The 27,746-nt window shown below is 38.4% G+C and overlaps 1 protein-coding gene across 1 annotated transcript; it reads left to right on the plus strand.

Annotated features, from left to right (window-relative positions):
- Positions 1-3,449: 3,449 nt before the first annotated feature.
- LOC141440354 (insulin gene enhancer protein ISL-1-like) lies at positions 3,450-27,746 on the plus strand. The gene is made up of 8 exons (XM_074104861.1): positions 3,450-3,533; positions 14,351-14,481; positions 14,802-14,869; positions 15,303-15,396; positions 24,157-24,274; positions 24,802-24,964; positions 25,420-25,620; positions 26,322-27,746. The coding sequence occupies exons 2-8, from the start codon at positions 14,409-14,411 to the stop codon at positions 26,427-26,429; spliced, it is 825 nt and encodes a 274-aa protein (XP_073960962.1). The 5' UTR covers positions 3,450-3,533; positions 14,351-14,408; the 3' UTR covers positions 26,430-27,746.

The raw sequence follows: 27,746 nt of genomic DNA on the forward strand, positions 1-27,746 counted from the left end.
TCAGAGAAAAAGTAATGAAAAACAATACATTATAATAACAAACATTACATTACATTTATTGCGACAATTATGTTGCAACACATTCTATCATTTGAAATTAAAAAAAAAACCAGTAAAATTATCCTGAAGATTTTTTTTACTTTTTTTTTATTTTGTTTTTTGTGCCATCTCGCTTGCGGCCGTCCCGTCACGCCGCACTCCCGCGCACCTCGGTGAACTCGCCGCTCACATTGTTCGTCCTGGAGTCAACAACCTCGCATTACAATATTTGCAAACTGCCAGAGAGGATAAGAACGAAAATTAAGGTTTTTTTTACATATGTTTGGACTATGGGCCGGGTAAATATTGTACGCTGTTTGATAAATGAATATAACGATTTCGATGAAGTTTGGTTTAAGTATAGGGGTTTTCGGGGAAACAATCAATCTAATAAACGTAGAACGTAGAACATTTGCTTTTTCATTTCCTCGCCATCGAAGTGAAAAGCAGAGTGTAAAACTCGAGCATTAAACCCATTTTCAACGTCTTGGGTAAAATGGCTCGTTTTATGCTCTCGTTTTACAATCTACTATTTCACTTCTCATGCTCGTAAAGTTCGTATTTATTTATGCTGTATCTAGGCGACATAGAATGACTTTTTATGCTCTAGTGCATAAAATTAATTCTTCGTCTAAGACCAACTTAAGACCAAGGTAATCAGGTGTCAACAGCCACAAACAAAAAAGTTTCTGTTGATTTTTTAGATAATTTTTAATTTATATAAAACTAAAAATCATTCAAATCAATCATAATAAATCAGTAAAATAATTATTATAATAATGCATAAAAAATAAAAGGGACATAGAAAGTGAATCATGGTTTCCACTGTTGCTATTTCATTTCCTCGCATCGAAGTGAAAAGCAGAGTGTAGGTATAACTCGAGCATTAAACCCATTCATTTTCCCCTCGACGTGTCTATCTACCCTCGCCGTACCGGCTCGGGTGGCTATATGAACGCCTCGGGTAAAATGGCTCGTTTTATGCTCTTGTTGTACAACAATCTACTATTTTTTTTAATGTACCTACGCCTTTGCAATGTTGTTTCAATAAGCCGCAATTGCTAGAGGTGAGGGTTATCGGTAAAAATAAAAGCGGTAAAATAAACGAACTTATTATTAATTTGCAAGATTGGTCATCAGAGTCAGAAAGTGACACTGCTAATGTTGTTAATTTTTTCAAATAAGACTTTCAGTTTGATAGCGTAACGTTTAAATCAACAAATAATGCTATTGCCACTTTCAGCACTAGGTACAGCAAAAGTATCGATAGTTTGCGTAACAGTAGGAGGGACATAGTTACAATACAATACAATACAATACAATACATACAATACAAAGACTCTTTATTGTACACCAGACATAGTAAGCGATACAGAAAACAGATACACAGAAAAAATATTACAAGGTGAGCAATAGGCAGCCTTATCGCTTAAGAGCGATCTCTTCCAGGCAACCTTTTTTACAGAAAGAAGGACTCTAGTTACGTCAGTTTGGCATCTGTCATTTGAATCATGTTAGAAAAAACCGGCCAAGAGCGTGTCGGACACGCCCAAAATAGGGTTCCGTAGCTATTACGAAGAAAGTAAGTAATATTTTTCTAAGGATTTCTTATTTTATTTATTTTATACCTACTTAGGCTGCTATTGACTCATAAACTACTAATCATTCTCAAGCAAACTTAGCCGTTATAGTTTTCCTTAAAAGTTTGATATACTTAATACCATCCTGAATTTTTTCAAATTTTTCCACCCACCGGTTTAGATTTTAGAGGGGGGAGCGCTAAATTTTAATGAAAATTTTCACTTAAAGTTGAATATTTCGCAAACAAATCACTGAATCGAAAAATCGTCTTAGCAAACCCCTAATGGTTTTAAAAGACCAGTCCAGCGATACCACACACTATAGGGTGGGATGAGAAAAAAAATCACCCCCACTTTACGTCTATGGAGGTACCTAACCTAGAATATTTATAAAAAAAAAAATATTGTAGTATTTTGTCGGCATAGCTTACATATATATCCGTGCAAAATTACAGCTTTCTAGCTTTGATAGTCCCTGAGTAAAGTCGCGGACGGACAGACAGACAGACAGACATGGCGAAACTATAAGGGTTCCGTTTATGCCATTTTGGCTCCGGAACCCTAAAAACAGACTATAGATAGATAATTACATAGTTAAATACAAATTAAACATCCAAGACCCGCAAACAAACATTCGTATTATTCATAGAAATATCGAACCCGGGACCTCAAGCTTCGTAGTCAGGTTCTCTAACCACTGGGCTATCCGGTCGTCCAAGGAGGAAGGTGAACAAACATACTCACAAACTTTTGCATTTATAATATTACTAGGATAGTTTCTCCAAAAGCAGATAGGTAATCTTTATTTCTCCAAATATCCTGAACCAAGTATCAATTCAAAAGCTACACAGTATACCTACTATAGCCCATTCAATAAAAATGTTTCATATAGCACGCCAGAGCGGGACGGCAACAGCGGCGAAGGCGTGGCCGCCCCGCCCACCTAAATTATCGATCCACATTATCTATTCATATTTCTTTGTTATTCATGTTTTTATTACGTTTTTGTACAATTTTGTTGTTTTTGTGCAGGTATTTATAGGATTTTAGTTTCAACCTTGTAAGACACAAAGGTAGAGGTGGTGGCGGGACGATTTGGAGCGATTCCAGCCGGACTAGCAATATTTTGCAGAAGCCAGGGACGAGTGGAAGGAGAAAGGGGAGGTCTTTGCCCAGCAGTGGGACACCGTATAAGCTGTTAAAAAAGACTCGGCGTTCAAAATTAGTAGTTTAGTAACACACGCCAAAGCAGTCAATTGTTTTTTATTTGCATTAAGTTTCAAAATTTGGTCTACAAAATTTGAGGGGAGGGGGCATACGAGGTTAAAGCAAAACCTGCATTAAAATCTACAGATGAGCGTGCAAAAATATCTGACACGCAGGCTCAGTGCGGGTTGGGAACTTCACACACACACACACCATTAAATTTCTTTGCCGGTTTGTGCAGGTTTCCTTACAATGTTTTCCTTCCCCGTAAAGCTCGTGGTATATTAAAATATCAAATGTAATTTCGCACATAAATTCAGAATAGCTCAGTGGTGCGAGCCTGGGTTTGAACCCACCACCTTCTGCTTGAGAGGCAATAGGTCAAACCTTACGCCACCACGAGTTATAATATAATTCTGATATAGATATAAGTACACATTTCATATCAAACAACCATTTTTTGGACCACCAGCTTTTGGAATTTCGAAGGCAAGCTTAATATTCTTTCTTTTCCACAGAAAAACTGCGGCTCTCTCTCTGCGTGGGCTGCGGCGGTCAAATCCACGACCAGTACATCCTGCGGGTGGCGCCGGACCTGGAGTGGCACGCCGCCTGCCTCAAGTGCCAGGAGTGTCGGCAGTTCCTGGACGAGAGCTGCACCTGCTTCGTGAGGGACGGGAAGACGTATTGCAAAAGGGACTATACTAGGTGAGGATCTACTCAAAGGTCTACCAAATGGGAAAGAGTTACGTACGTACAATGGCCTGCATAAGTGGATGGACACCTTACGTTTACGTGGACTTTTGCTGGCCATAGTACCTAAAGAAATAGAAATAGTAATAAGCTTTATTACCCGACTGCCCGAAGGAGGGTTATTTTATTGTATAACTGGGTGACCATAATAGTTTTATGATTTAAATTCGGGTTCTGTTCCGCATACCTTGATTTTAGAGAAACTCGATATTTCGGCACAGTTGCATGTGCCATGATCACGAGACGAAAATCATAAAATTAAACCAATCAACCCGACATGTTTCGAGCGAACCCGTGCTCCTTCTCAATTTGAGCTCGAACGAAAAGCCAACCGTGATTTGTCTATCTATTTTAATACCCAATTGACTACGTCTGCTATGACTGCGTCTCCCGATAGTTTTAATTCAAAGAATGTTTCTATTCTCTTATTCTTATTCTGCGGCTGACGGCAAACACCAACTAATACAGGAAGACAAATCCAATTGCACTATGTATAAATTATTTAATTGCTGTCGGTATCACGATTGGTTTAATGAGGGTCTCTAGTCGATGCCGAATAAAACTACTCATTGGCCTTAATGTAATGACGAATGAGATGGCGTCACAATATTCTTCACTGGTAATAAACTGCTGTGTTTTGACATACCACTCCCATATACCCCTGAAATGTGGGTGACAGGGTGTAGTTTTATAGTTTCGCCATGTCTGTCTATACGTCCGTCCGCGGCTTTTGCTCAAGGACTATCAATGCTGGAAAGCTGTAATTTTTCACGGACATATATGAAAACTATGCCGACAAAAATGGTACAATTAAAATTTAAAAAAAAAACGTACCTCCCATAGACGAAAAGTGGGGGTGATTTTTTTCTCATCCAACCTTATAGTGGGGGTTAGATAAGTATTTTAAAACCATTACGGGGTTGCAAAGACGATTTTTTGATTCAATGATTTGTTTGCGAAATATTCAACTTTAAAGGCAATTTTCATTAAATCGAGTGCCCCCCCCCCCTCCCTTCTCCTCTAAACTCTAAACCGGTGGGTGGAAAATGATAGTTATAAGGAAAACTATAACGGTTAAGTTTGCTTGAAAATTATGAGTAGTTTAAAAGTAAATAGCAGCCTAGGTTATGAAAATTCCTATTTTGGGCGTGTCCGACACGCTCTTGGCCGTTTTTTTCGTAGTTAAGTAAGCTTAACCTTAACCTCAGCAACATTACCTCAGCCATCATCCTATACAAGAGTACTTCAGTACCTTTCTAACTAGATCCGTGAGGAAACAACATCCTCAGCATCCTCCCCACGTCACTCAGCTTGACTCCCGCGCCCCGCAATTAGCGTAACCCGATGCGCGCGCGCAGTATCACGTTGCAGCGTTCGCTATTTACAGACGGGAACCTAGGGGGCACAGTTTCAACCCTTTGACTACTGTTAACTTTAGCTACCGTTACCTTAAATTAAATAAATCGATCTGTATATTTGCAAAACACTGCTTTAGATTGATAATGACACAATCCAAAATAAAACCGGCCAAGAGCGTGTCGGACACGCCCAGAATAGGGTTCCGTAGCCATTACGAAAAAATTAAGTAACATTTTTCTAAGGATTTCGTATTTTATACGGAATCTTCCAAGTTTAGGTATATTTATACCTTAGGCTGCTATTTACTCATAAACTACTAATAATTCTCAGAAAACTTAACCGTTATAGTTTTCCTTGCAAGTTTGATATACTTACTACCATCCTGAATTTTTTCAAATTTTTCCATCCACCGGTTTAGATTTTAGAGGGGGGACGCTCGATTTTATGAAAATTTGCACTTTAAAGGTGAATATTTCGCAAACAAATCACTGAATCGAAAAATTGACTCATAGCAAACCCCTAACAGTTTTAAAAGACCTATCCAACGATACCGCACACTATAGGGTAGGATGAGAAAAAAAAAACACCCCCTTTACGTCTATGGGAGGTACCCTAAAAAATATTTTTTGAATTTTTAATTGTACGTTTTGTCGGCATAGTTTTCATATATATTCGTGCAAAATTACAGCTTTCTAGCATTGATAGTCCCTGAGCAAAGCCGCGGACGGACAGACAGACAGACAGACATGGCGAAACTATAAGGGTTCCGTTTTTGCCATTTTGGCTCCGGAACCCTAACAAAAAGGGCGTTAAAATTGAACTTTCACGTCACTTATTTTAATGGAATTACCATGGAATTTTCAGTTGTGTCAGTATTAAATTAAAGCAGCGAAAAGTAACGTTGATTATCTAATTGACTTCCAGACAACACACAGTTCTAGCACAGAAGCTAGTACAGTTACCAGCACCAAAATCTGACACAACAAGCGTGCATAAATATTTGATACGACTCTATTCCTAGGGCCGGAAGGACGTGTCAGACATTTTTGCACGCTCTGCTGTGGCAGATATTAATGCTGGTGATTGTACAAAGGTCTTCAAATCCGTTTACAATACAATACAATACAATAACTCTTTATTGCACACCAATACAGTAACAGTACAGAAACACAAGTATACACATAGAGATTTTCTAAGGTAAGCAATAGGTTTATTGTGCATTTGCAATATTTTCTTTCTGTACGATCACCAGCACCAATATCTGACACATGCGTGCATAAATATCTGACTTATGCCTCTATTTCTGTGGCCGATAGGACGTGCGTGTCAGATAGTTTTGCACGCTCCGTTATCATGCCAGCGTACGTCCCACTGCTGGGCACAGGCCTCCTCTCAGGATGAGAGGGCTTGGGCCGTAGTTCCCATGCGGGCCCAGTTCGGATCACACACGCCACACACACACCATTCACACGCCATTGAATTGCTTCGCAGGTTTGTGCAGGTTTCCTCACGATGTTTTCCTACACCGTAAATCTCGTGGTTAATTTCAAATGTAATTACGCACATGAATTTCGAAAAACTCAGAGGTGCGAGTCGGGGTTTGAACGCACTATCCTCTGCTTGAGAGGCTATAGGTCAAACGACTCAGCCACCACGGCTTTTTCGCGAGAGGAGACCTGTGCTCAGTATAATATTAGGCTAAGATGACGATGATGATGATGAATCAGGGTTTTCCAATAAAATTTTAGCCCTTAAATAATGTTTTAGCAAGATCTAACCTTGGAGACGAGACACAGAACAGACAACAGAGGGACTGCGAAAATATTTTTGAATTCAACCCTTCCGCAGAGTAGCGATGGACGGAAACAGTTGTTTACTCTATAGTCTATGCCCCGTATCGAGTGACGGACTCGAGTAAACAACGGAAACATACTAATTAACAAATCGATTTATTTATTCGTTTACCGGTGAAGTACTTCCTGTATTCTCTTTAATTGTCCGTTACCGATTGATTTAAGGAAAAAACAAACAAAACTCTAGTAAATGAATGGAATTTATCTAATCTTAACTGGAACTTAGATAAAAAGGATTGTCTGTCATGTAATTTAAACTACAATAATACTACAGTAATACTGAACGCAATTATGATTATGACGACAGCTAACTCTAATAATGACTAAAGTTGATGCGGCAAACCAAACTTGCATTAACAACCTTATTTACAGAAAATACAAGATAAAAAACGTAATCGAAAACCCGCTTATCCGGCCGGTGTAAACGGGAACAAACATACCATAGGCATATCGGGTTCCCGCCGCCCGCCGCGCTGTCAAACTGACGTTTGTTTTGGCGCCAAAATACATAATGCTCAGTCAAACCCAGTTTGTTTTCTCTTCGGCACATCAGAGTATAGACGACAAATATTATTCTGCGAGCGTGAAACTCATCCCTAAATTTACACGTTCTATTTGACACCTTATCTCGTGGTAACAGGGCCGCGTATGTTTGTAAATGCGTAATACCACAGACAATATAATGTTGTTGATGTGTAATTCTATATTTTACCGAGAGATGGAAGGGTGAAAAGGTAAACAAGATGCGGTTATTTTAGTGAATTCATCTTTGGTGTTGTTTAAAAAGTGGCGCCGGCGGTGTGATTGACGGCCGGTGGAGTTGGATTTGAGATTCAAATATTTACGAGTGATATTAGTATTTTGAACATTTTTCGGCACGAGAAGCTGCATCACACCGGTTTACCACGGAATACTAAACTAGTCTATTACCTTTGCTATTATAAATAACGTTGGCAGTAGGCCTACAAGGTTGTAGTAGCGTTGTTTTAGTTTTATCTCTAAAACATTTAAACCTCAAACTCTGAATGATCATACAGAAGTTTCACACCATTTCTACTACGACTACGAGCTACCGCGTACAGTTACCAACACCAATATCTGAAATATCTGACACAGCAAAGCGTGCGTAAATATCTGATATGACTTATTCCGCGCCGTATTTAATCCGCACTCGCAGACTACCGAGATACAGGATTCGCGCGCCTATTATAGTTTCCTGAAATAAATCATTATTATTATTATTATTTCTAGGGCCGGTAGGACGTGTCAGATATTTTTGCATGCTCCGATGTGGCAGGATATTAATGCCGGTGACAGTACAAACAATTTGACGTTCCATAATATTCTAAAAGTTCCATATCATTTCTGTACAAAAATCCAGCACAGCCAAAGTTGCAAAAATATGTATACACGGCCTTAACGTTAAGTGCATAAAGTCGTGTATACATATTTTTGTAACCTTGCCCTTGACCTACTTGGGCGACCGAGCTTTCCTCGGAATAAAACTTGATAATGAGCTTTTTCCCAGAGATAAGACCCAGCTAGATCGATTTGTCATCCCCAAAAACTCCCACATACCAAATTCGTCATCAAAATCGTTGGAGCCGTTTCCGCGATCCCCGAAATATATATATAAAAAATTGCTCGTTTAAAGGTATTAGATAGATACAGTAAGGACTTCTCTTTAGTTTCTTAATCTATAAGTCCGTCTCCACGCAGCTTGTGCACAAATTGGCATAAAAACTATATGACGTCCAAAACGTGCTTGTGCAAATTAGGCAAAGCGAGCGTGCAGCCGGACCCCATAACATCGTGTAGGTATCGGGTATGGAAACAGACATCAACATAATTGAGTAGTCGCGCAATAGATTCCGGGAGAAAGCCAGTGCCCAGCAGCCTGGGAAGATGAGTCCATTGGGCAATGAAAACTCACTGATATAATAATGATAAACCGTTGCCGCCCACTGTACACCGATTCAAAAGTTTCACTCTTTTTTAACCCCCGACGCAAAAAGAGGGTGTCATAAGTTTGACCGCTATGTGTGTCTGTGTGTCTTTGTGTCTGTGTGTCTTTGTGTCTGTTTGTCTGTCTGTGGCACCGTAGCTCTTAAACGGGTGGACCGATTTGAATACGGTTTTTTTTATTTGAGAGCTGGTTTTCTAGCGATGGATCTTATACATTATTAACTTAACTAACCAACAACGACAAAACAAATAAAATGCTCAATATTTTCACGCGCTGTTTCCGTACAAAGTCAGTAAGTAATTTTGCTTTTTGCAACTCAATAATCATATAAATTGAATTCCCTTCTCTTACTTATTACACTTGATTTTCACTCTAGTTACAAAGCGACCATTCACTTTCAAAGGAAGTCAGATTTCGTAAGACTTTTAGGCAATTGCCTCATATTTGGCAATTAATTAAGTATATACCATTTAGGTGAACTTATCACAATTTGCAATGAGGAAAGAAAAATAATAATATGTAATATCTAGATATTTTCAATGTACAGTAAGCTGCATTAGGACATTATCAGTGCCCTTAGTGTACGTTTTCTGTTACAAAATACGTCTCGATCGCGTTCGCGTTAAAATCTCAATTGGTGCAAACACGAACAGTGCCCTTAGTGTAAGTTTTCGGTTACAAAATACGTCTCGATCGCGTTCGCGTTAAAATCTCAATTTGTATGCAAATACGAACAGCGCCTCTAGCGGAACGTTTGCGATGTTCGTGTTTCCATACAACTTGAGATTTTACGCGAACGCGATCGAGACGTATTTTGTAAATGAAAACTTACACTAAGGGCACAGATATATTTTCACGCACTGCTGTGGCAGTGGCAGATATGAATGGAGTTGACTGTACATTAGGTACATGAGTTTCAGAATAGAGTCATGTAAGCTTATTTTGAACTAAAATCAAAAACAGATTAAATCCCGCTTCTCGAAAGGTGAGAAAGAGGAAAAAAAGTTAAAATGTCAAATGCGTGCTCAAGTGTGCCGCACTGCGTGACTTCACGCGAAACTTCCACCATTTTTAGTTTAATTGACAGAGGAAAGGAAAAAATACCGTTCCTATCCAATATTTTCTGTTACTAGGCGTTTTCAAAAAAAAGTTTTTTCATAAGTACAACATTTTATGAATTTCATGTGCGGAATTACATTTGAAATTTACCACGAGCTTTGCGGTGAAGGAAAACATCGTGAGTAAACCTGCACAAACCTGCGAAGCGATTCAATGATGCGTGCGAAGTTTCCAATCCGCACTGGGCCCGCGTGGGAACTATGGCCCAAGCCCTCTTGTTCTGAGAGGAGGCCTGTGCCCAGCTGTGGGACGTATATAGGCTGGGACGATGATGATGATTTTAGGAATCAGTTTTGCCACGGCCCATACTGAGTGTATGAAAAAAACGTCGCAAAAGTGAAATTTTTTTGGGGATATTTTTTTTTTTAAACTATCAGAATCAATAATAATTGTGCTCTTGATTGTGAGTAGGAAAAACCATATTACACGCGACTATTAACAATTTTTAGTACCTAAGTACCTACACTAGCCTATAATAATTTGTTTGTCATTAATCATAGAAGCATGAGATATACGTATGACTACAAGTGATCTTAACATAACATTTTATGCTATCTCTCGCAATGTGTGTGGTCACATTTAGCAGCTGTGTCGCGGAGGCGGATGAACTGACATATTATGACAGTTGACATTAGAATAATAATAGGCACAGGATCAAATTACAAGTTATATAAATATTCCGACTTCATAGTAATTCAATAAGTTAGAAAAAAAAGAGCTAGATCGACATAAAATTTCAGAATCACAAAATTAATTTATAATAAGTAGATATAAAATACATACTTAGTGTTTGTTTATGCTTTGATTTTTTGACGCAAGGCGGGTTGTTTGATTAACTGTATTTTGTCTTGCTTTAAAATATTTCACGTTATTGTCTTACTATTTCCTCTATAAAAGTTTAGTAGGTAGACCAAACGCTAAAAAAAAAGAAAAAAAGTGTCTGAAATCTTCATCACAGCCGAAACTGATTACATAAGATTATTTTTATTTTTGGAGCCCTAAGATGCAGTTGGTAGCAACATTTAGTGTGTATGTACCTACAGCCAGGAGAGGCGGGTTCGAATCTGGTTCGGTAGTCCGATTTTTTTGTTTGATAAAAAAACTATGTGGTTTTCAAAAAAGGGACAATATTGTATGGTTTAGTGTTGTATTTTATTTATTGTAGAAATGCGTAAATTATTTTCAACAAGCAAATAAAGTGACTGCGTCTGCCTTTTTCGATTTCAGCAAAAACCTTACGATAACGGCGAATTCAAGCGCGAATTGGAACTGAAATATAATATCTACCTAAATGTAGCTAGAGATACATTTTATTCGGAAACATTCAGAACTCTTTTGCGCTCCTCTCCACCCGACATTCGGCGCTAGGGTTGACGAAATAAGGGCAGGTGTGACAAAAATATTAAATGCCTAAGAAATCAAGTACATAAAAAAACATTGGATTGTCTATGGCACTATTGATGTCATCAAAATCATCTGGTTGCTATAGTTTTGTTATCGAAAATACAAACTGAAATATAGATGCATAGTAAAACCAGAAAAATAAGACCAGTGCTGGGAATCGAACCCAGGTCCTCGGCATTCCGTGCCACGTGCTATACCACTACACCACCACTGGACCCAGTGTTTTGTCCAGTGGTGGTGGGTTTTACGGGATGACTGTAAAAGTAATAAAAAAAATTGTAATTGAAATAAAAAATACAAAAAGATTCCAAAAAACCAATCTTAATAGTTTTGTTAGAAAACTATAAAACTAGGTGATATTCAGGTATTTTTGTAATTGTAAAAGTCAGTTTATTCAGTGAATCAGATTATTAAACGAAACCTAATCTTAGGTAACATAATTGTATTGTAACCTAAGGTTAGGTTAGGTGAAAAAAATAAATTTTCAACAGAATTAATTTTTCTTTCCACTGTTTATCTATATGTTTACTAGCCGTTACCCGCGACTCCGTCCGCGCAGAATAAGTTTATCGCTATCCCGCGGGAACTATGCAATTTTCCGGGATTAAAACTATACTAAGTATGTCCTTCCCCGGGACACAAACTATCTGTACCTATACCGAATTTCATCTTAGATAACCGGATGGCCAAGTGGTTAGAGAACCTGACTACGAAGCTTGAGGTCCCGGGTTCGATTCCCGGCCGGGGCTGATATTTGTATGAATAAAACGAATGTATGTTCTCGGGTCTTGGATATTTAATATGTATATAAGTATGTTTTTCCGTTGCCTAGTAACCATAGTAGGTAAATTTGGTGTCAGGTGTCCCATGATATTTATTTATTTAGCTGAATCGGTTCAGCGGCTTAGACGTGATAAAGTAACAAACAAACAAACAGACTTACAAACTTTCACATTTATAATATTACTGGGATAATAATAATATACAGAATGATGGCTAATTCAGGATTTCTCAAATAACGTATTGTAATGTCACCTATTATCACCTGTCACTTCAATGAAATGGCGCCAAATATTATATGCCCTTAGTCGCTCCAACACTCCCTATGTACAACCCTAGCAATGCTTTTAGTCAGATTGCCAGGGGCGCGCCTCATTCGCTAAGTGCCGGTCAATAACCTCGGCTCAAAATGTGCTTAGAGGTTTTGGGGTTCCTTACTCACTGAATACACTAGGTGTGGGGTGGGTTCGAGGCAGTTTGAATTCAGGGCGGTAGGAGCCGTCTAGACTATGCTGGGATCTAAAGACAAAAAGATTTGGGACCATTTTATTAAGTAAAAGAGGGTAAAAAAAGTAGTGGGGATACAATACAATACAATGACTCTTTATTGTACACCAGAAATAGTAGGCGATACAGAAAGAAAGTACCATCAGCAAAATATGTGGTCTACCACCCTGAAGTTGATAATCGTTTGCATTAAGATTGGTTTTTGGAGTATTTTTGTATTTTTTACTCCAATTCCAAATTTTGTTACTTTTACGGTCATCCCGTAAAATCCACATAGAAAATACAAACTGAAACATAGATGCACAGAAAAACCAGAAAAAGTGACCAGCGCTGGGTATAGCACGTAGCACGGAATGCCGAGGACCTGGGTTCGATTCCCAGCGCTAGTCTCTTTTTCTGGTTTTTCTGTGCATCTATGTTTCAGTTTGTATTTTCAATGTGAATTTTACGGGATGACTGTAAAAGTAACAAAATTTGGAGTTGAAATAAAAAATACAAAAAGACTCCAAAAACCAATCTTAATTTGATTGCTTAATAGCGACATCTCTTGTCCGGGTGAGCGGTTAGTTCCGATGGGGTGCTGAAAGTTTCTCGATGAGGGCTAAAGCATAGATGTCGCTAATGTCGCTGCTTAAGTGACTAAATAAGAAACAAACAAGCTATGTGGTGCATAGGAGGAATTTGTGTCTGTACTCGTCTCCAGTGGTGGTGTAGCGGTATAGCACGCAGCACGTAATGCTGAGGACCTGGGTGTGATTCCCAGCGCTGGTCTCTTTTTTTGGTTTGTGTTTTCGAAATAGTTTGCATGTCATAAAACAATAATGCCAATAGACGTGTCTAAGTTCGACTTTAGCGACATATCCATTAAATAGGAACTTGTTTAAAAATTGATAGACCACTTATTTGGTTGATGGTACATTACAAGGTTAACAATAGGCGACGACAGTGCAGTTAGTCATCACAGGCAGCTTGTGGCGACTGTTTGTGAGTGAGCGGTCCCCTCCCGCGCAGCTTGAAAGTCTGATTCGGCGAGGAAGGCTACCTCGCGCAGATATGCAAAGAGGCTTGGCGGACTCGGCGATTCAGCAAGGCAAGGTGGATGGCCTAGGGCGATGGTAGAGGGCGTATAGTTGCCATCGGTCAGACACATCATCTGAACTCTCCTTCAGTCGTAGCGGTTTACCGTTCCACTGAACCAAGGAGAGGGAGGACGAGTGCGCCTGCGTATTTGACCGCTTCCGTTTTTGGACTCATCATCATTATCAGCAATAGGCGGCCTTATCGCTATGGGCTTTTTGCTAACGCAGGATATTAGGAAATTTCATTATTTCTAGACCATATCAGCCCAGCGAGCCTATAAGCAAGCCTTTATACGACCCTCTGTTGGGCACGACTCCTCTCAGATCGAAAGGGCTTGGGCCGTAGTTCCCACGCGGACCAAGTGCGGATCGAGAATTCCACACGTATTGCTTTCCAGATTTGTGCAGGTTTCCTCACGTTTTTCTTTCACCGTAAAGCTCGTGGTAAATTACAAATTTCTTTTCGAACATGAATTTCGAAAACTCAGAGGAGGTAGGCGGATTCGAACTCACGATCCTTGCGTACTCATACACGAACTAAGTTTTTGAAACTTATATTAGTATTACGGTGGTTCAAGCAAGACTCAAATAATTCGATAGTAGGTACCTAACAGTCGCAGATACATGCTTCTAGTTTAGTCCATCGATATATCTTCTGCCATGCAACGACAGACTCGATCAAAACGTGCCGTCTCCTTCCCACAGGTTATTCGGCACCAAGTGCGACAAGTGCGGCTCATCGTTTAGCAAGAACGACTTCGTGATGCGCGCCAAGACGAAGATCTACCACATTGATTGTTTCCGCTGCTGCGCATGCGCGAGGCAACTCATACCTGGTTAGTGGCGCCATCTATATTATAGCCTTTAAAGTTCTACACACTAAAGATTAAATAAATAAATATCAAATAAATAACATGGGAGGCCATTTCCTAGCAGTGGCGCATATTCATCTCAGCCCATATAATATACGTCCTACTGCTGGGCACAGCCCACCTCTCAGAATGACACACACCATTGAATTACTTCGCAGGTTGTAGGTTTCCTTACGATGTTTTCCTTCACCGTAAATCTCGTGGTAAATTTCAAATGTAATTCCGCAAATGAATTTCGAAAACTCAAGGAAGAGAAGGTAGTTTTATTTTTGGGTTATTTGCAGGAGACGAATTTGCGTTGAGAGAGGGAGGCGCGTTATATTGTAGAGAAGACCACGATGTACTAGAAAAGGTATGTATATGGTAAGCCCTTTATATTAGCAAACTAAAGCATAACAATATTAGTACACTATAGGCCAGTATCCCCAATCTATTTTAAGTCCCTGTTATTGTATGTGACAGTTTTCTTTAACCTTAGCATCGGTTCCGGCACTTTACCGCACGGAAGACGACGGTTACGGTCAATCCTATTCATAAAAGTGGACCAACCGATGCACCAAAATAACTATAGGCCCATTACTCTCTTAGATGTTTGCTCCAAAATTTTCAAACACGTAGTATAAAAACTTCTAATGGAATAGGTACTTGAAGCAAAGTAATCTTTTGTTTACTTACGATACTTGATTTAAAATACAATGCCTAAAAATTAGTTGGCTTTGGCTTTTCAATACTAAATAATTGCCTGTAAAGGAAGTGGACGGGGTTAAAACGGCGTCCGTTTACAGACAGCGAACACTAGCGGAGGAAGTGGCGCCGAAAGCAACAACAACACGACACTAAGCAACAACAATTCGCATCCTCTCCAGGAGTCCATGTCCGGTGAGTAGAACCTTTTTTGTCTAAACTACAAGAAACATTAACTACTGCAAAGGTTTGGCAAGACGAACACTCGAGTGGAGACCCCACGCAAATACTCGCAGTAAAGGAAATCACCCATGAGCTGGAGGGACGAAATCTGCCGGCAGGCAGGTGGATGGATGCATTGGCAATGGATCGTCATGTGTGGAGAATAAGAGAGGAGGTCTATCTCCGAAGACGGGCGAATTAAAGTCTGCCATAAAACAGTTTTTCTAAAAACTTGCACTGGTATATCCATCGGTAAACGGGTAAGTGGAGTGGTTAGTTCGAACTATTAAGAATCTTTAACCGTGCCATATCTTCCTTTTTGTACGCGTATGGGGTTCCCTTGAAGCTATTAGTGATTTCGGTGCTCTTCTGGTGTGAAAAATAAAAATATATTTAGAAAATAGGCCCCGTGGGCTCCTTTACATGTCTGATTCTACCAGAGCAGAGCTACCGGAACTGACAACTGAAAAGAAACGAAGCAAGAAACTGAACAGTTAAGTAGTTATGGTTTTTTTTTTATTTCTTCCAGTAATCATGTAGATAGGATATGTCTTCTCACTGTCTCAACTGTGGGACGTAGATCGCGGCAATGGATCATGTATTATGTTTTTTTTTATTCGACTAGATGGCAAACGAGCAAGTGGGTCTCCTGATGGTAAGAGATCACCACCGCCCATAGATATCTGCAACACCAGGGGGATTGCAGATGCGTTGCTAACCTAGAGGCCTAAGATAGGATACCTCAAGTGCCAGTAATTTCACCGGCTGCCTTGCTCTCCATGCCGAAACACAACAGTGTAAGCACTGCTGCTTCACGTCAGGATTAGCGAGCAAGATGGTGGTAGCAATCCGAACGGACCTTGCACAAGGTCCTACCATCTGAACACATCATCATCATCATCATCCCAGCCTATATACGTCCCACTGCTGGGCACAGGCCTCCTCTCAGAACAAGAGGGCTTGGGCTATAGTTATCTTAGTTAATATATCTGAACACATCACATAAATAAATAATAAATAAATATCACAGGACAATTCACACCGATTGACCTAGTCCCAAAGTAAGCTTAGCAAAGCTTGTGTTATGGGTACTAAGCAACGGATAAATATAATTATATAGATAGATACATACTTAAATACATAGTAAACACCCAAGACCCGAGAACAAACATTCGTATTTTCATACAAATATCTGCCCCGACACGGGAATCGAACCCGGGACCTCAAGCTTCGTTGTCAGGTTCTCTAACCACTAGGCCATCTGGTCGTCTAAACATACATACAAACATACATAATACCATTATTGTGCAATAAAAATAGATAATTTATGGGGGATCGGATTGGATAATACGATCCTGACCAGATTATTTTCAAATTGTCTTTTATTATATGTATATGGCCCCCCGATGTTTTTCATGGCTATCTAATGGGGGTGCGTTTGACATAGTTGAAAACACTTTTTATAAAATTAACACATACCTGTATACAATGGAAAAGTTCTGACTGACTGACTCATCAATGCCCAGCCCAATCAAATATTCCAAATATTTCTCTAGTCCTAGAAGCTGGAATTCTACATAGGTACAGAATCTGTTTATGTTATGATGTACATAAGGAATAAGAAAAGTTTTTTTAGAAATTCACCATCTAAATTGATTAACTTTAAACCCGTTTAGAGTGGTTGGTATGGAACTTCCGCAAACTAGGAATACAAAACTTCATTATTATGTTGGAAATGATTGTAAGATAATAGTAGATAGATACGAGTAGTAGTAATAATAGTTTCTTAATAATGCGAAGTTGGAATCTATATTTAGCACGTGACTTTTCGAGCATATAGTACCTACCATATGTAAACTGTGGTGGATCTAAAAGTGTGCTCAGGGCTCAAGTCTTCGTCTTTATCTCAAAAGCACCTGAGTTTTTAGGGTTCCGGTTCCAAAATGGCAAAAACGGAACCCTTATAGTTTCGCCATGTCTGTCTGTCTGTCTGTTTGTCTGTCTGTCTGTCTGTCTGGCTGTCTGTCTGTCTGTCTGTCTGTCTGTCCGTCCGCGGCTTTGCTCAGGGACTATCAATGCTAGAAAGTTGTAATTTTGCACGGATATATGCCTAAAATGCCGAAAAAATGGTATAATTAAAAATTCAAAAAAAATTTTTTTTAGGGTATACCTCCCATAGACGTAAAGTGGGGGTGGTTTTTTTTTCTCATCCAACCCTATAGTGTTGGGTATCGTTGGATAGGTATATTAACACCATTAGGGGGTTGCTAAGACGATTTTTCGATTCAGTGATTTGTTTGCGAAATATTCAACTTTAAAGTGCAAATTTTCATTAAAATCGAGCGTGCCCCCCCTCCTAAAACTAAACCGGTGGGTGGAAAAATTAAAAAACAAACAGGATGATAGTAAGTACATCAAACATTCAAGGAAAACTATAACGGCTAAGTTTGCTTGAGAATTATTAGTAGTTTATGAGTAAAAAGCAGCCTAAGGTATAAAATATACCTAAATTTGGAAGATTCCATATAAAATACGAAATCCATAGAAAAATATTACTTAATTTTTCGTAATGGCTACGGAACCCTATTTCGAGCGTGTCCGACACACTCTTGGCCGGCTTTTTCTTAGGCTGTGTTTGTACTAACTACTACGAGTATTACTTTTAATACTGAACTATGAATTCTAGTTAATCAAGGCGAAATACGAATCCTGCGCAGTTCCAGGCAATTCTATATGAATTAGTCGATGAGTGTCGCGTGGTAGAGATTACGTTACACGAGTAATTAGTTTGTTATCGTGCGGTTTGGTGATACCACAGATTTGTTGGTCAGGGATGGGAACTATCCTTTATTTATTTGTCTTTGGTCTTTCTGTGTTCATTTTTCACCCCCGACGCAAAAAGAGGGGTGTTATAAGTTTGACCGCTATGTATGTCTGTGTGTATTTGTGTGTGTCTGTCTATGGAGGTTTTCTAGCGATGGTTCTTAGACATGTTTCATTAAAATAGATTTAGCCGTTTTTGAGATATTGAACTTTGAAGGGACCAAGTCGGGGGTTTTCCAGCTTTTTGTTTGTTACCTTTCACGTTTAAACCGCTAAACTGATTTAAATGAAGTTTGGTATGAAAATACTTTGAGAGCCTGGGAAAAACATGGATAGTTTTTACCCCGGAAATTTGCATAGTTCCCGCGGGATGGCGATAAACGATTTGTTGCAGACGGAGTCGCGGGTATGTATAAGTGCCTGGCAAATGACCAAAATTCTTGACATGTTAAGAAACTTCCTGAACTCTGATAACCCTAAGTAAATGCAACCTAAAGCTTTTCGTTTTAGAAATACTTTGGAATTCGTTGAGCAAACGTTCTCCTTTTTTTTAACAACATTAAATGATATTTATTAGGGCCTTCACTACTTTTAAAGTTTGCGGCTGTAACAAAAATGCACGCACCAACACCTTTAAGGCCACCATTGACACGAAGAAACGCCTGCAGATATAAGCGCTTTAGCAGAAAGAATCAATCAATCAATCAATATCATTTTTAATAAATAAATAATACTTAAATATCACGGGACAATTCACACCAATTGACCTAGTCCCAAAGTAAGCTTAGCAAAGCTTGTGTTATGGGTACTAAGCAACGGATAAATATAATTATATAGATAGATACATACTTAAATACATATTAAACACCCAAGACCCGAGAACAAACATTCGTATTTTTCATACAAATATCTGCCCCGACACGGGAATCGAACCCGGGACCTCAAGCTTCGTAGTCAGGTTCTCTAACCACTAGGCCATCTGGTCGTCTTAAAATCTTATTTGTGAACATAGGTTATTAGAGTTACAGGTGTTACATAAAATTGGGTGGTATCGCTATGCTTCGTCATAAGGCATACAAAATAGCTGACACTAATATGTAGGTAATATGCAGGTATATAATATGTAGGTAGGTAATAGGTAGGTATTGGGTAAAGTTGCGCTCTGACAGTGGGGCGGAAGGGCCTCCAAATACCTCCAAGTTCTATCGATCGAGTCCTGGACAACCCGAAAGACCTCAGCCCGCCACTGATGGGTTCAGGTTTTTTTCCGTCAAGTGGCAGCCCTGCGTCAAGTGGCGATAAGCCGCCTGCGCACTGATTGCCGATATCGCGATCAATCGTGCCGCCGCTCTTTCATCTCGCCGCGGCCGATTCCCACAGTCCACCGAACTATCGACGATATTAGTGATCCTAGTTCTTTTTGGACACGCTTTTATTTGCTTAATTAGCTATTGCACTTTGGAAAAAAATTCTTAAGGATTTTGTATTTTTATTTTTACCGTTTCACCTTCACTGCATTGTTGTAATTGTAATGTAAGTAGATATCGCTAGATGGCGCTAGCCGACAAAATTGATAACCGGATAGCCCAATGGTTAGAGAACCTGACTACAAAGCTTGAGGTCCCGGGTTCGATCGCCGGCACGATCTGGTGAGGGCCACCGTTTTCGCGCTCACCAGTTCGACTTTAACGACGTATTCATTTGATAGGAACTTGTTTATAAATTGATAGACCACTTATTGGGCTGATGGTACCTAGCTGACATGATTTTAAAAATCTAAAATTTAAAAAACGAAACTAGTTGAGTACCAATTTAAAGTGTAACAAACAAACAAATAAACATAGGTACTCACTTGTTAGAAAAGTATTCACTCCAATCTACTGATGAGAACTGGGGGGGCTACTTCGAAAATCGAAGTTGGTATAGTACCGTCCCCCTCATTGTCATTCAAAATAATATTAGTGTCAGAGGGACGGCAAGATACGAACTTTGAATTTTGCACTTCGTAGTATAGGGCCAGAACTCACGGTATGAGGCTTGAAAGCCTCGCCTGCTTTATTCATAAAGTCTGGTTCACACATCGGGGATTGCGAGTGTGACGCGCCGTGGACGCGTCCCTCTGACACAAATGACTTGTTTAATTATTAAAACGCTTTGCCTCCTGGCCCAGCAGGGCTACTTACTACGAAACTCGAAGTTCGTGTCGTGCGGTCCTCTAACACTTATACTATTTAATACGAGAGCGAGAGGGACGGTACGATACGAACGAAGTTTCGAGTTTCGTAGTAGCCCTGTGCCCTTAGTGTAAGTTTTCGGTTACAAACTACGTCTCGATCGCGTTTGCATTAAAATCTCAATTTGTATGCAAACACGAACAGCGCCTCTAGCGGAACGTTTGCGATGTTCGTGTTTCCATACAAATTGAGATTTTAACGCGAACGCGATCGAGACGTATATTGTAACCGAAAACTTACACTAAGGGTACTGCTGGCTATCGCACACCGATGCCCAATACGTGCCAATACCAATTATATATGTTATAAGTACTTACTTATTATATTGTAGTAGATTTTTTTTTAATCAGCAGGTACCTATATAGGTAGATCATAATATTTAGACGGTCGCCTCCTCCGAGAATGAGAGGGCTTGGGCCGTTGCGCATCCGGTGCGGATTGGAAACGTCACCACCATTGAATTTCTTCGCAAGTGTGAGCAGGCCGCCTCATGATGTTATGCTGTCAAAAATAATAAAGGCAGTAGATTCGGGAGCGTTCAAGTATTAAGTACTTACTTAACACAATTTTTCTTGTAAAACGTTACGATGCGTTAAAGGGCGGTAGGGGGGGGGGAGCACGTTACGACACAGTTTTTATTAAAAAGTTCATACTATAAAGTCCTCAAAAGTAGGAAATGCGCATTATTAGTTTTTGTGCTTGGTCTAATGCTCTCATGCAGACTTACCAGCGCAACATGTGTTAAAAATGGCAACGCTCACACACAACACACACAATAGTGTAGCAACTGACTCTCAATTTTATATATTTTTATCTATTATTTAAGTTAAAATACAACTGAGGGACGAGTCCCCTTTTAAAGAATTGTTTGTGAAATATTTTGCCACCTGAGTTTTGATTATTTGTTAATTAATTATAGGTACTTAATAGCATTAAATTGATAACGGGGCTCATTCAAAATAGCGTTTTCCTTATAGATCTTTTGGATAATATTTGAAAGAGATACCTAGATTTTATCGAAAGCGTGGATATCAAAATTATCACTTCATTGCCCACTCAATTAGATTAAGAACATGACAGTGTAGTGTTTGCTAAATTATTGTTTTTTCGACTGATTATTATGGTTCTGCACTCAAAAAAGGTATCGACGGGTTCGTCCTTCATAACTTACCTACTTGTAAAAGTTGTAAAGTGCATTATACCATAAAGTACAGTCGAGTTCATAAACTTGTGAGCAAAAATTTGATCAAAAATATCTGAAAACGACTCTATTGTTCACGGCGTGTTCAGATATTTTTGATCAAATTTTCTCACTAGTTTATCAACTCGACTGTACGTTTTTATTAGTATTAATAGTGTAAATAATAAGATTCAGTATAACTAAATTGACATTCCGGGATTCAAGTAAATTCCCATAGGAATTTCCAAAAAAATATCTACGTCGTGTAGATAATTCGTCGTGGTGGTTACCTACTTACACCATTATAACGGTTTTTAATATTATTCAAGGTATTTTACCCCAGATAGAAGAATGACCTTAATAAAAGATTCTCCTGCTTCGAGATATTTTCGATTTTCCAGATTTTTTAAAAGACTAACCCCCACTAAGTTTTTCAGTTATGGTATTCGGAATTGATATTTTTCATATTTGTTTTTATTGCAAAACAGTCTTAAATAGTTGTGCAGCCAGTTTTTTTTAAGCCTGTATAGTGTCCCACTGCTGGGCAAAGGTCTCCCCTCTTGACCTCCACAACTCTCGTTCTGACGCAATGTCAGGCCAGTCCTTTGCGTACGTGTCCAGATCGTCCCGCCATCTCCTTCTCGGTCTGCCTCGATGTCGCTGGTTGCTGGCCGTTCTCCGGCACCCACCAAGTAACTGCGCGAGCCCACCTTTGTGGGTGTATGCGACAGACGTGTCCAGCCCAGTCCAATTTTAGCTTAGCTGCCAGATTAAGAAAATTAATAAAAAAAACAACTTTTTGAAAATACTATTAAGTATACAGGGGTAAAATTTTATGTATCGCTAGAAAACTATATTAGTCGAATTTCAAATTTCGAATAGGTACCTAACCTTAGTCGTTATATCGTTCCCCAGGACTGGACGGGTACAGCTAGACATAAAGTAGAAAATAATAAATAATAATATTAAAGGTCCCATACCAATACCCACGAGCTTTTTCGGCGTTTTGCTCTGTCGTAATACGGAACCCTTAGATTACAAGGCTGACATAAAACGCAGCGTGGCTTTATTTTCGAAATTAAATGTTTTTATTACCTTTATCGCCCTCGTAATCAATTTCGTAATATACAATCACAATCATTGATACATTTACTGATTGCATGTTAAATAAGATCTTCATGTACAAACATAAAATTTATGGTGAATAAATAAATAAATCAATCAATATTATCAAAGCTTCAAAATCGTCTTCCAATCCAAGCAGCTGAAAAAACTGCCATCTATGCTCGATAATCCGAACTAAGACGCGTACAAGGTGTACAACAGACGGAATGTGTTAGAAGACATAATACTAGGTGGCGCTAGTAGGCTTTCAGAAAGTGATATTTTACATGTTTTCTTTTATTTTCTATTTCATTAAAAGTTTATAAAACAAGGAAGATACCACCTTCCCAGTTCTATATTCTAAAGTATAACTAATATAGGTACTTACTCGTTTTTGATCTGAAATGAACCTGGGAAATTGTATCGTAGTTTTACATGCCTGGGCTTTCCTTTCACCACTAACTTAGTCCATATTTTTTCGGTCCGTACGATGACGACGAACTATGTGTAGCATGCGTAGGTATATTATTTTACATTATAGCCGAGGAAACTAAATCACGTACCAGGGTGGAACCTTTTCATAATCAATTCTGCTATCATTTCTTTGGCAGATGTATGGGATGTCAACATAAGATTAGTAGCACTAAGGTTCCACCCTGCTACATGATTCAGTTTTCTCAACCGTAATAATAATTATGTTGTGTTTATCAATGCACATCTTATCAAATGAATCTTAGATTTGATATCCAAAAGGAGCTCCTCAAGGTTAAATTATTGTCTAGACTGCTAGACAATTATAATTATTGATTGTTTTAATTTTAATTTAGTACTTTAGAAGGCATTCATCAAAATCTTAAAGTTCATGTATGTGACCTCTAAGTTTGTACATAAGCAAGTAAATTACACAATCTACGCGCCTTGCACGCGCTCTGAATACTTCCTCCAAAAACATAATCCTGTAGCTCTGAATCACTAAAATACAGTTAATCCTTGACACGTCTACGAATAACAAATTTACAAAGGACTTAGTTCCCCTGACCGGCCGGGATTAGCCTAGGTGTGAAACTGACTCAAATTACTCCAACCCTTTGGTTGACCCCTCTGTCACTTAGAACGGCTTTAGTTAATTAGAAATTGATTATTTCAGCTATTTGTATTGAATAACTAATATTTATTTATTATTACCTACCACCATCCTACAATATAAAGCAGTAATAAAAAGTTATCAAAGGAATTTTATTATTAGACTTTCCCGCCATTGTGTAACATGTTGCAGTGTTGCAAGTTTATATTGGTTTCCCCAATTCAGGGAAATTTACAATTTATTTATACTTAATTTTGAAGGATTTGTGTCGATATTTTTATAACTTTTATTGATGTTTGTTATTTCAGACTCTGGCAGTGAGTCTGGGTCCCACAAGAGCGGCCGGGCGCGCACCTCCGCTGCTGCTGATGGGAAGCCTACAAGAGTTCGCACTGTCCTAAATGAAAAACAATTACATACGCTTAGGTAGAATTTAATTATCATTTTTAATACAGTCAATTTTAAAATAATTGTAACTACACCCTAAACATATTGCTTAGAGAACCTAACTATGAATATTGTTTCGGGTTCGATTCCTGATCGGGACATAATAATGTATGAAGAATATGAACTTTTGTTTTCGAGTCTTAAATCTTTAATAATATTTACGTTAGTATTTTAGCTATAAAAGTAAGTTCACCCATTGCTTAGTATTCTTCATAATGTTTTCTTCTTGTTCAATAATGTGTATGACTATATGTTGGTTTTTTAGTTTAATAAAAACCTAAGTGTATCCGTTGCTTAGTTATCCTTTTTGCTTAGTTTGGGACTAGATGAATTGTTATCTGATTATTTATTTATTTAACCTAATAATCCTTTACTAAATAAGAATAGACTTCTGTTGACAGTGATTCGCACCAGACTTGCCAATTATTGTTTACATAAAATGTCACAATCAATAAATAAAAACCAGTCTTCAAAAATATTCATAAAAACCTATTTCTTGGTTTCAGAACTTGTTATGCAGCTAACCCTCGGCCCGACGCTCTCATGAAGGAGCAACTGGTAGAGATGACGGGACTCAGCCCTCGGGTCATCAGGGTCTGGTTTCAAAACAAGCGTTGTAAGGATAAGAAACGAACTATACAATTGAAAATGCAGATGCAGCAGGAGAAGGTGGTAATTTATCCTTTGGTATACATTTATATTATTAAAATAACCTTAATTTCTTAAGGAAAAGAGTGTTAGTATTTGACATGGTAGTAAAATAGCATATAAAATATGATTAAAAATAAGCACCTGGGCGACCGAGCTTTGCTCGGGCTAAAACTCAACAAGCGTTTTCCCGGAGATAAGACCAAGCTAGATCAATGTTTCATCCCCGAAAACCTCTACATACTAAATAACATAGAAATATATATACATATATACAAGAAATGCTCGTTCAAAGGTATTAAGATTCTGTAAAGTTTACTTCTTGAGTGAATCGAGTACTAGCAAATGTAGCTACTAAATGCTACAGTTATATCAAATGCTGCTATATCAACCAAGCCGAGCCACACCCTTAAAATAGCGGTACTTACATACCTCATATTGTAGACACATAGTCCATCAACTACCCCTAATTGCAGGAAAGCCGTCGCATGGGCTATATGTCGATGGGCGTGCCTCTAGTGGCGGGGTCCCCGGTGCGGCACGAGCCAGCCGGCAGCTTGGCGCTCGAGGTCACCGCTTACCAGCCGCCGTGGAAGGCGCTCTCGGACTTCGCCCTCCACGCGGACTTAGACCGCGCGCCGCACCACAGTGCGGCATTCCAACAGCTTGTTAACCAGGTACTTATACTTACGACTATAACATAACTAGCTTTTGCCCGCGGCTTCACCCGCGTGAAGTTCAGTTATAGCGCGCTGTTCCCTCGGGAACTGTTCATTTTTCCGGGATAAAAATTAGCCTATGCCTATGTCACTCTCTGGCCCATAAACTATCCCTATGCCAAAATCACGTTGATCCGTCGCACCGTTTTGACGTGAAAGACGGACAAACATATAAACACACAAACAAACACACTTTCGCATTTATAATATTAGTATAGTATGGATTGATTATTAAAAGCGTACACCTACCTACCATTAATCAATTTGTTCGATAGTACACCGCATACGAGTATCATGGAATATTCCATATTTGGCACTAGTTGCTTTGTCAGGACAGGAACTACTGCGATTTTTTATACTGGATCCATTATATCTAAGGAAAGAAATAATTAAAAGAATAACAGCGAATAATCCTTTGAATGTGTAGCACAACCAACTACAATATAAATAAATAAATAAACTACTATATATATGTATATAACCATAATGCATATTATACATGCGAATATAAAGCAAAGGAATGTCCTCAAATGTTTAAGAAGAAGGTGTAAGCCACATCCTTCTCAAGCCCTCCCTGAAAGAATTTAATGATTACTGTATTGATTGTAACGTGCACGACAGAGATGGCAAATACTAAGATTCCTTATTTTTGTTCACAGATGCACGGCTACGACATGCCTTCACTGCCTCCGCCTCGTCCTCCAAACGGAGAAGACAATTACGTGACGTACCTTGAGAGTGATGACAGTCTCCCTCCCTCGCCCTAGTGTCGCCTCACGTAATGCCCAAAGGGCCCGCGATTTAGTGTTGCCTGACTGAAAAAAATGTGACTTTTTTACTGGCAACTCTCAGTATTCCTCAGCGCTGTTTACGATGTTTTGTGTATTGCCCGATATCAAATGACTAACGGGTTGCAACAACGTCATAGTATTTAGTAATGCTGAGTTTTCAGTCAGAGCAGAATTTATAATGAACTGGAAAACACAGGAAGTAATCAGAATTAGTAATAGATTCTCAACTATAACATCTTTTTTTATAAAATTTCACTGCAAGGTAAAGTGCAACATTCAAAATCACTCGTTTCCTTGACTTCTGCGGTGATTGACGAAGTGACATTGAAACTAGGGAAGTTTAATTTTTTTTAGATAATATTCGTTCGTATCTAGAAGAAAGTAAAATAAATGGCATCGTTTAAACGATTAATAAAACCATTGTATTTAATTTTATTCTATGGCCCTTGCTGCCCGAAATAAATGTTAATACTGCATTTTTGCTTCAAGAAACTTCCCTAGTCTAAGTGTGTTTTCAGACTGTTAATCTTGATCGTTATTTGATATTTTATAGAACAAATTCGAAATCTTCAGTTAGAATTATTTTAAATATACCGCTTTTATGTGATGTTTACCATTAGTTTATTAGAAAATAAATTGTATCTTTGTAATATTTTAATTTACCATTTTCAACTTTATCAAGATCTGTTAGCGTTGTACTTGTATATAGATTTCTGTGTATATAAATTGTATAAATTTGCATATAATATAACTATAATTATTTACTACTAGTTATTCTAAGCAAGTAATAATAGTTTAAGAGTTGAAGAAAAATAAACTTCGTGTTTGTTCTAAAACCTGTCACATATTATTGTGTGTGTAAAATCAAAAACTATTTCTTGTATAATACAAGAACAATATTATTTTCGGGATTTAAATGCAAAGTATGTTATACGAAGCCATCTTACACTTCTATTTCTAACATATATTTCTATGTAGATCAGTGTTTTCAGACCATTTGTGATGTTTGGAACTTTTTCGTCTCAAATAGCTCGTTTTTGTCATAAAAAATACATTTCTTATTTATAAAATGCAATATTATAATAACAAAAATATTAAAAGCGTAATTTTTTGAAATTTAAACAGGACAAAAATCGGTGGTGTTTTTGTCATACATTGTTTTATAATGTTTGGTTATAAAATGGCAATGCACATGAAGAACATTTTATAATATTAACAAATTGTTTAATTTATTCAGTAGTTAATACTATACACTGTACCTATTTAGATTGTGAGCATAATAATAAAAAAAAC

The sequence above is a fragment of the Choristoneura fumiferana genome, chromosome 22 (genome assembly GCF_025370935.1).
Source record: "Choristoneura fumiferana chromosome 22, NRCan_CFum_1, whole genome shotgun sequence".
NCBI classification, from domain to species: domain Eukaryota; kingdom Metazoa; phylum Arthropoda; class Insecta; order Lepidoptera; family Tortricidae; genus Choristoneura; species Choristoneura fumiferana.